Source organism: Choristoneura fumiferana, chromosome 3, assembly GCF_025370935.1.
Source record: "Choristoneura fumiferana chromosome 3, NRCan_CFum_1, whole genome shotgun sequence".
Lineage (NCBI taxonomy): Eukaryota > Metazoa > Arthropoda > Insecta > Lepidoptera > Tortricidae > Choristoneura > Choristoneura fumiferana.
In genome coordinates, this window is record NC_133474.1 from 7,103,049 (window position 1) to 7,114,036 (window position 10,988).

At 38.7% G+C, this 10,988-nt stretch overlaps 1 protein-coding gene across 3 annotated transcripts; it reads right to left on the reverse strand.

Moving 5' to 3' along the window:
• Nucleotides 1-3,951: 3,951 nt before the first annotated feature.
• LOC141426442 (uncharacterized) lies at nt 3,952-9,169 on the reverse strand. 3 transcript variants are annotated; one of them, XM_074085346.1, is made up of 3 exons: nt 9,047-9,169; nt 8,608-8,841; nt 3,952-8,225 (listed from the first exon to the last, which is right to left on the reverse strand). In XM_074085346.1, the coding sequence occupies exons 2-3, from the start codon at nt 8,830-8,832 to the stop codon at nt 7,953-7,955; spliced, it is 498 nt and encodes a 165-aa protein (XP_073941447.1). In that variant the 5' UTR covers nt 8,833-8,841; nt 9,047-9,169; the 3' UTR covers nt 3,952-7,952. The 3 variants fall into 3 exon arrangements, with proteins under 3 accessions (XP_073941447.1, XP_073941445.1, XP_073941446.1); XM_074085344.1 differs by having other exon boundaries at nt 3,952-8,228; XM_074085345.1 differs by having other exon boundaries at nt 3,952-8,228; nt 8,980-9,169.
• Between the last annotated feature and the right edge of the window lie 1,819 nt (nt 9,170-10,988).

Genomic DNA, 10,988 nt, shown 5'->3' on the forward strand with positions numbered 1-10,988 from the left:
ACAGATGGATGGACGGACGGACGGACGGACTGATGGACGGACGGACGGATGGACGGAAGGACGGACGGACGGACTGATGGACGGACGGACGGATGGACGGAAGGACGGACGGACGGATGGATGGATGGATGGACGGACGGATGGATGGACGGACGGACGGACGGACGGACGACGGATGGACGGACGGACGGATGGACGGATGGATGGACGGAAGGACGGATGGATGGATGGACGGACGGATGGATGGATGGACGGACGGATGGATGGACGGATGGATGGACGGACGGACGGACGGACGGACGGATGGACGGAAGGACGGACGGATGGACGGACGGACGGATGGACGGAAGGACGGACGGACGGACGGACGGATGGATGGATGGTTGGATGGATGGATGGATGGACGGATGGAAGGACGGATGGATGGACGAACGGACGGACGGACTGATGGACGGACGGACGGATGGACGGAAGGACGGACGGACGGAAGGACGGACGGACGGAAGGACGGACGGACGAACGAATGGATGGATGGATGGATGAAATATTTCCTCACATTGTTTGAGAAAAGCACTATACAAGCCTCGGCCAGAACAGGGATTGCTGGACTCGTTTTATCCGGCCTCGTCTACGACTCGGCCGTCTACCCCGAACTCGTCCATCAATCCCTTACTTCATGGCCTCTGCAGTAATGTACTATTTCCTGCTTTTAAAAACTAATGGAATGGGAGTTCAAGCATATTAGCCATAATCTATTGCACTCGTAACAAGGCGGTTAAACCTTTTAGCTTTACACGAAAACTACAGTTACAACCCTCTTAATTAATTTAGCTTTGCGCTAATTTTACTAGAAAATTACTAATTTTAAAGAAATTAAAAAACTACAATTTTTTTTCTAAATGTTAAAACGCTCTACTGTATATATATATACTAGCTTTTACCCGCGGCTTCGCACGCGTAAACTATTCGGTGTGGTAGCTGCAATTGAAATTTTCGGGATTTTACAAAATTTCCCCTGAAAATTTCCAATATTTATATCGTGGTCTTCATTGAGGTTGTGTTGTGAATAACTGTACAAAATTCAAGACTCTAAACCCAGTGCTGAAGTTTCAAAATTTTTCCCTATCCAAATTCAAATGCAAAATTCAAATTCAAATCATTTATTCAGTAAAATAGGCCGCAATGGGCACTTTTACATCTCATTTTTAAACTACCAGCGCTTTCGGAAAGACCATCATTGCCAAGAAGAATGCGCCGCACGAAACTTGGCAGTCATTTTTAAAAATAAAATAATTACGAATAAATACTTAAAAAGTACAGTATACAATTAAAGAAAAAAATACAAAATATAATAATAATATACGGTATGTATGGGGTCCTTAGTTACAAAACTATCCCGTGGGAATATCGGGATAAAAGTAGCGTACTTATGTGTTATTCCAGACATACGGCTACCTACATCCAAATTTCATGCCTCTAAGCCTAGCGGTTGTTATTTCGACATTTTATTCCTAGGTATCCCGTGGTAATATCGGGTCAAAAAGTCATCTATGTGTTTTTCTAGACATCCAGCTTCCTACATACCAAATTTCATGACTCTAAGCTCAGCGGTTAATATTTCAAGATTTTATCCCTATCCCGATGGAATATCGGGGTAAAAAATAGATTATGTGTTATTCCAGAGGTCCAGCTACCTACATACCAAAATTCATGGCTCTAAACCCAGTGGTTGTTATTTAGAGATTTTATCCCTAGGTATCCCGTGGGAATATCGGGATAAAAAGTAGCCTATGTGTTATTCCAGAGGTCCAGCTACCTACATACTAAATTTCATGGCTCTAAGCCTGCGGTTTGTTTTTCAAGATTTTATCCCTAGGTATGGTAGGTTGAGGGTTTTGTGTTAAGAACATCATCATCATCATCATCCCAGCCTATCCTAGTTCTGCTGGGCACTGTTGGGCACAGGCGTCCTCTCAGAATTAGAGGGCTTGGACCGTAGTTCCCACGCGGGCCCAATGCGGGATGGGAACTTCACACATACCATTGAATACCTTTGCAGGGTTGTGCAGGTTTCCTCACGAACAACTGTCCAAAATTTCAAGACTAAACCCAGCGTTTGAAATTTCAACATTTTATCCCGTGGGAATATCGGGATAGAAAGTAGACTACTTATGTGTTATTCCAGAAGTCAGCTACCTACTTACCAGATTTCATGACTATAACCCAGCGGTTGTTATTTCGTTGTTTCCAGATTTTATCCCTATCCCGGGGAATATCGGAATAAAAAGAAGGCTATGTTTTATTCCATAATTTCCAGCTATCTACATACCAAAATTCAGGGCTCTAAGCCCAGCGGTTATTAGTTCAAGATTTTATCCCTATCCCGTGGATAAAAAGTAGCCTATGTGTTATTTCAAACGTCCAGCTACCTACTTATCAAATTTCATGACTCTAAGCCCAGCGGTTGATATTTCGAGATTTTATCCCTATCCCGTGGGAATATCGGGATAAAGTAGCCTATGTTTTATTTCAGATGTTCAGCTATCTACATACCAAATTTCAGGGCTCTAAGCTCAGCGGTTAATATTTCAAGATTTTATCCCTATCCCGTGGGATAAAAAGTAGCCTATGTGTTATTTCAAACGTCCAGCTACCTACTTATCAAATTTCATGACTCTAAGCCCAGCGGTTGATATTTCGAGATTTTATCCCTATCCCGTGGGAATATCGGGATAAAAAGTAGCCTATGTTTTATTTCAGATGTTCAGCTATCTACATACCAAATTTCAGGGCTCTAAGCCCAGCGGTTATTAGTTCAAGATTTTATCCCTATCCCGTGGGATAAAAAGTAGCCTATGTGTTATTTCAAACGTCCAGCTACCTACTTATCAAATTTCATGACTCTAAGCCCAGCGGTTGATATTTCAAGATTTTATCCCTATCCCGTGGGAATATCGGGATAAAAAGTAGCCTATGTTTTATTCCAGATGTTCAGCTATCTACATACCAAATTTCATCCAAATCCGTCCAGCCGTTTCAGCGTGAAAGAGTAACAAACATACTCACTCACTCACTCACTCACATAATTTCAGCATTTTAATATTAGTTATCAAGATAATCTATCTACATATCCAAATTTCATGACTCTAAGCCCAGCGGTTATTAGTTCAAGATTTTATCCCTATCCCGTGGGATAAAAGTAGCCTATGTGTTATTTCAAAGGTCCAGCTACCTACTTATCAAATTTCATGACTCTAAGCCCAGCGGTTGATATTTCGAGATTTTATCCCTATCCCGTGGGAATATCGGGATAAAAAGTAGCCTATGTTTTATTTCAGATGTTCAGCTATCTACATACCAAATTTCAGGGCCCTAAGCCCAGCGGTTATTAGTTCAAGATTTTATCCCTATCCCGTGGGATAAAAAGTAGCCTATGTGTTATTTCAAACGTCCAGCTACCTACTTATCAAATTTCATGACTCTAAGCCCAGCGGTTGATATGATATTATCCCGTGGGAATATCGATTTATGTTTTATTCCCAGCTATCTACATAAAATTCCAGCCGTTTCAGCGTGAAAGAAAGCATACTCACTCACTCACTTTTCGCATGTAGGATGTAGCTATCTACATAATGTTAAGCCTATTTCATAAAAAGTAGCCTATGTGTTATTTCAACGTCCAGCTACCTACTTATCAAATTTCATGACTCTAAGCCCAGCAATTTTTATCCCGTGGGAATATCGGGATAAAAGTAGCCTATGTTATTCCTGTTCAGCTATCTACATACCAAATTTCCAAATCCGTCCAGCCGTGAAAACAAATCTCACTCATATATATATATATATATATATATATATAGGTGGCGCGGCGTCACATATTGTGTAAGTTTCGTTCTCGTGCAACTGGACTAGTGTAGTATATAATAGTGGTATAGTAAACAAACGACGGTGTACATATAAAAATATTTTATTAAAAACATTTTGGTAACATTTAATAAGAACACTTAGGTAAAAATAAATCGACTTCAAAATCATTTCAAAAGAACAGCCTGGACTGGAAGTTCACGGGGGAAGCCGGAACAGCAAAAAAACTAAAATAAATAAAAACAATGATAACACTCTAGGCAGAGACATGTCTAATTGACAACCAGAATTAAGGCATCGCAAGAATAATTATTAAGTACGATAAAATACCTACGGCTATTATTATAATTACAACAAATAAACGCCTGGTGTCTAGTTCAGTTGCGAGCGCTGTGGCGCCCACAGCTGGGCGCGGGCTACCGGCGCAAGCGCTGACACGGCGCGGCAGGGAACTTACAAAGAGTATTATTGCCACTAACTTTACTCACCTCACGCACGAGACAAATTGCTTGCCACTACGTTGTAATTACATCACTAAATGCTAAAACATCCCAGTTATAAGAAGCTATGTTAAAATTTTACCTAACTAATAATAATATTAACATCTTCGGCTAATTTTGATACTAGAATGATATAACATCATCTCATATTGTACTCTTAAAATTACGCTGGATTAAATTATAAGTGAGGAATTAAATATTTTATGGATAATATTGCAAGCATTACTGAGATTGTGCACGTTACGTGATTTGACAAACAGTAATAAATGTTAAACTTATGCGATACGGAGGAAGATCCTTACATACTGAAGTTGAGAGGGCCGCGCCCGCGGCCGGCCTCCGCCCTGACCGCCGGCCGCGAACGGGCTACAGTCTACATTAAATTACGAGCATTGGCACTTTTCAATATTACTTAATTACACTCTCGAAATAGCACTGCGTATCAATAATTCAATAACCAACTTAAAAACTAAATTCAGATCAGTCATTTATGATATCACATCAAAATAAACAGGGAAATACATATGTGATTATCGATTGGATATACTATAATAAATATTATATTCTTTTCAAAAGAGGTATTAATTTTCTTTAGGGTTACTAAAAATATTGAGCTCTGCGCCGCGCACGACGCACTATATCACCACAATACGAGAACAACATTGAACCAATAAGATTTGGTACTTGGGAGTTTGCCTCCGAGTTAATCTATTTTGCTAAACCTACATAATGCTTATCAGATATACGTAATACACACTGACGCGGCCTGCGCCGGCGCCGCCTCGCCTCGGCCTAGGCAAAAAACCCTTTCATCATTATACAATTTTCAATACAAAAATACTGTCATTTGACTACAGTTCAATGAGAAAAAAATATTTGTCATAATATTAATGAACAATAGATAGAATACAACTCAATAATATCAAGTATAATAGCATGTATATGATTTCACTAAACAAAATAAAATGCATACAATTGAAATGATTACAACGTTGTAAAATCACTTTAAAGACACACAGCAATGGAAGGTTGGATTGATTTAGATCATTTTCAATAAATAGCACAACAACCAAACTATTTGGTAATGTGGATAAACAAACATTAACAACTACTCCCCTCGCGGTTCACTTATAAAAAAAATTGGAATGCAAATATTGCATCGCCGTCGGCCCCGCGACTCGCGACGCGGCGCGGGCGCGGCCGAGGGAGCGAACTTGGTCGCGTTCACAACAAGAGCTTCGAAGTCTTACAACTGTGCGTTTCGCTCCAATACTTTCCTTTGAACTACATTCGATTACAGCTTTGTCAATTAACTAAAACTAAAAATATGAATGCAACATTTGATTTTAAATAATAATTTGATAACAACCATTTTGTGAGTATATGTGACTGTACATAGCACGCTAGGCGCTGCGAGACCGCCCGAGCGGGCTCGGGGCCTCGCCACTGGCATACAAGTATATCACTCTTAGCTGCATTCTGAGATCCATGCCATATGGTTGGTCAGTCATGACTCACTGAATCATATAAATACAAATTTTGTACAACTTTTACCTACTCCATTACGGTATATGTGTTCATAGCCCAGGAAACCTAATAATAACAAAACAAAAAACAGACTTGTGGTGATGACTCAAGTAAATAAAGCAGTTGATAAAAATGCAATGATATCATTGCGATAAGGACGCCGATTTGGGAGTTAAATTTGGCTACTGTAAAGCAATAACAATTAAATAAATATTATATGGATGTTGGTCCCTTCCAAAATACTTGCCAAACCCATCAAGCGATTGCCATAGAAATATAAATTAAATTTCGAATACTAATAATGTATTGTCTCATATCAACATTTTTTTATAAAAATAACTTTGTGGGAAATATGTCAACATTATTGTGTACAAATACTCCAGTTCCAATTTAAAGCTGATCACAACATAGCAGAACTAAAGTTGCACAAAAGGACAGTATTAATCGTTATTCATTATAGTTAGTATTTTTTACTTACATGTAATTGAAGAGACTCGCACTATTAAATATCTTGACTAAATAAGAGACCACGAATATTACATTTATATATGCACATACATAGAGATATTGCCAGTCTGTCAACGACACTTACTATAGTTTCACTAGAGGCCCAGCATCTGGGCATATCAATGACTCAAACGTTTTAAAACGATCTGTAACAACTACTAATACCTTACAATATCTAATCACTGCATTAATTTGTGATGATATGCACTGATAACCCACTTTGACTATGTTCCGCAGGGCGTTAGTTATATGAAATGAGTTGTTCGAGCTCTCTATTCTCGTCCAGTAGCTAGTTCGTTCATCAATATTAGGGCACGTGTCAAGATATCTTTAAGATTATATGTCATCACTATTATTATGTAATGCTCGGACGGTACATCCAACAATCATCATAATTACACCTTAAAATTAACCTACAGCTTGGCTTTTAAATTCGTGCCTATCTTGTCAAAATCGTTACTTTTAATAACATCCGAGAAGCAGCCTTTTGGTTAGAAATGAAGACCCTATTCAAAAATGACTGTGGAATATATCTAAATCATTATGCTTAGACTAAAAATTATTATAAAACAATATTTAAACAATAACTATTACATGTAATGGTGGGAAGTAGTAACTCAATGATAATTTAAATATTGCTTCAAGAGTAAGTTATTAGTCAAAAAACCCAAAGGCCGGCTGCATCCACCCATCTACCCCTCGGGTCCCATACTTACCAAAATAAATTGCATAACCAACAATTTATATTTAATATTATATGTTCATTAAACAAATAGATTCTTTGGATAACATATTATTAACATTTCTAAGAGGAACTAAGTGTAGCATAATATATTATTTTGAATCTTTAACAGTCTTTAAAGTTATTGTTAAGTTGATGCAATTTTTACTTTCAATACTTCTTTTAATCAATTGATATTTTTCTATAATTAGTGGGATCTAGAAATGCTATTTTGGAACAAGAGTGCAAAATCTTATGGCATTGCAAGTTCATAGTATTAATTATTAACCTTATCTTTAAATGTATCACACAAATAAGTTAAAACAAAAACAAAGTTGTGCATCGTCGCGCTTAACATTCAGAGAATTCGTCAAAATTTGTCTTTGTTTAAATTAAAGATCACAGTATTAAGTCACAATTAAAATGTAACTAGGAATGCGCGGGACGATACTCACATATTCCACAGTCATCCGTAGGACCGGGCCACATAGGATGCTTCACTGCCCAATACATAGGAAGGTGTCACAGAGCCTCGACTTCAGTTCACATCAAGAAATATCATAACAAATTTCATTAAGTAATCACAATTTAGTATCAATAACAAAATATAAATAAAATAAACCATGTCATAAGGTATGCAATTTCCCACTCCATTCTTCAAAGGAAGATCGTCTTAGAAAAAATATAAAATATTTAAACTGGAGTCATAAGCTCATTGGTAGTAATGACAAGCACCACTAAGTGACAGTTGAAGTAAGAGAAGTTGATATGCACCCTAATGTGTCCCAGTCGTACCCACTCCTCGTTTGTTTCGTTTACGCCGCGCCGAGGCGTCAATCTGTGGCAGCAACTACCCAAGTGAAGCCGCAGACAGGGCAAGTTTCGGTTACATACTGTGTGCGGGTTCCATGTGGTCCCAGGCGGTGGTACTGAGAGCGGTTGGCGAAGAACAGTGCAGGGTTATTGGGCGGCAGAAGAGTAGCACGGTAGTTCCACCGGGGGTCTGTCAGATTAGGCATCAAGTTGAGGATGTCTCGACCCCCATAGATGATCTTGACTTCTTCTTCTTTTGGTCGAGGCTGAGGCTGAGCGAAAGGCTCAAAAATCTTCTGAAAAAAAAATTAATTCATGACTACCCTCATATCTCAAGATACCTACTATAGAACTAGGCGTTATGATACCTTTTCCTGATTAACCATGTTTGTTTTCCGTAAATTACGGGCCGTCTTTTAAATGGCGTTACGCTTCGGCGGACGTCGACATAGTGCACTGTATAGGTACCCGTTATATCATTCTTATACATTTTGAAGATAATTATAATGCAATTAAAACACAAATATTCTTTGACATTCTTAATCATGCGTCAATAATGTTCATAATAATTATAGCGTAATGTAGACATTCGCCATTACGGAATATTATGAAAATAGAGAGGTCAAGGCCAGGGCGAATGCAAACAAATATTGCAAATTTTCACGATTCACTCACCTTCTCAGTGGTCTGAGGACTTGAGGGCAGGGAGTCGTTGTTCACCGACTCAGACTTGAGTGAGCCCAGCGACCCGATGCCGCTGGATTCGCTGGAGACTGACGGGCTAGGGCTCGTTTGTGATTTGGCCAAGCCCGCTATGTCGATTATGTGCCCGAATGAGCTGAATGAGTAAAAGTTTTCCGCCTCCAATCCAGCTAGGGGTAATGCCACGCTCAAAGCCATGTCTGTAATCTGAAAATCAAGAAAGTATTGTAATTACACGTGCCTATGATGCGTTCGAACTCTTATTAGCTATGTTGACTGACAGAATACAACGCGCCAAACCGATGGCAGATAATCAGAACACATTGCTTCCCGTTAATCACTCACCTCAAAATATTATAGCAAACAAATACATCAACATCTCACGGTATATAGAGAATAAAACAATAATTACCGAATAGTGAATTCCCGAATATGCACAATGCCTCGACGTAGTTGAAGAAATCGAACATCTACGAAGTGAAGTTAGTCGCTTTACCTGAGTTTGCGTTGCGTGCTCCGCCGAGCGCCAACCGGAAATTGCTCGGTCGGTAAAGAAGGCGATACTACGCAGTAAACAAAGAGAGTTTAAAAGCTTGTGATTTTTATTTCGTGAGAGTAAGTGTTGCAAAATTATTTTCTGATTTTATTTTAATATTCGTAATTTTTGACGCTTTATTTTTGCAGTTTGAAAATAAGAGGTCAATATGAATGGCTTTGACAGCGCCATCTATACACGTTTACGAAAACTTCCACAAACTGGTGGTAAACGTGCTCGAAACTCGGGAAGTATAAATAGTACACGTACAACGCGGTAGGTGGCGCTGTTGTTCGGAAGTTACGCTACCAAGGCTACGAACCCTTCGTTTTAGTTATATAAATGTGTGTCAGATGGCGCTGATTCAGTTATCAGTACGTTTTGGCGGAAGAACAAAACTTCCTTGATGTTATTTGGTTTCTAAAAAAATAAGTTTTTGAATACCTAATTATTTTTAATACCGTAATAACAAAATTAGTCTCCTCTCAAAAATGACACTATAAGATTTTAACACATAGTTTAATTTTGCGAGCTGACATTATATTTTGTTTAGTGACGGTTTGATTCTCAAGGTGTGTTATGTTCGAACCCGATTTGGACCCACGCTTCCAATAAGAACCTAGATAAAATATTGAATTCAAACTTACAACTTATATTATTTATAACGTTTTAAACTTTCGTGATTCTCACTCATATATTATATTATTTATTTATAAATATAATTTAATTTAAGTACGAGCACCGAATAGATAATAGTAGGTACAAGTCTGGCGGATATTTTCTCGCGTAGGTATAGCTGCCGTTGGACTCCAAAACCACCTACGCTAAGCTTGCGTCTCCAAGTTTGTAAGTTTCTAGTATTTTGTAAACCGGCCAAATGTGAGCCACACTCGCGCACCGAGGGCTTCCTCTGATATCTAAATAATAAGCCGTCCGAATGGCAGTTCTGTGCAACGAATTTTGACCGCAAAATTAAGTTGGTTGTATAGTATGCAAAGTACCTATGTCATTTGAAAAAATGTGGGATTTTTTGCAGGTAGGTTGTGCAAGGTCCGCCCGGATTGCTACCACCATCATGCTCGCTGATCCTGCCGTGAAGCAGCAGTGCTCGCACTGTTGTGTTTCGGCGTGGAGAGTAAGACAACCGGTGAAATTACAGGCACTTGAGGTATCCCATCTTTGGTTTCTAGGTTGGCAACGCATCTGCAATACCCCTGGTGTTGCAGGTGTTTATGGGCGGTGGTGATCTCTTACCAGGAGACCCACGTACTCGTTTGCCATCCAGTCGAATAAAAAAAAATTACAAAGAAAAATGTAATTTATCAATATATTTGATATTGGTAGTAATAGTTATAGGCATACCTAGGTACATTTTTATCCAATTTCAAGTTCATAGTCAATGAAAAGTTAAAAAATTGTTTAACATAATTTCGTAAAAAAAGCTTATTTTGGTGGCTGCTCAGTAGGCATCTTGGTACCTACTTTGTTTTTCAATACCTATTATAAAAAAATACAGTGATAATAGTACAGTTGATAATCTCAACGAACTCGAAACCATGATTCCAGCCCTGTCCCAGCCATACAAGTGGTCAAAAATATTTTTAAATGATACAGCTAAATGTGTGAAAACAAATTTCGACCTACCCGGTTGAGTACCATTGCTTCGAGCTCATTAGTACCTAGAGATATCTACTGGGCTCTCTCTCTGCCTTTTCCCAACTCACGATTTTCAATGAAACCATGTTTTTTTCGGAACTTTCATAAGACAAACCTAACCGTAACTGTGTTCTATAAAAGTATAAGAATATACTTACCTCTA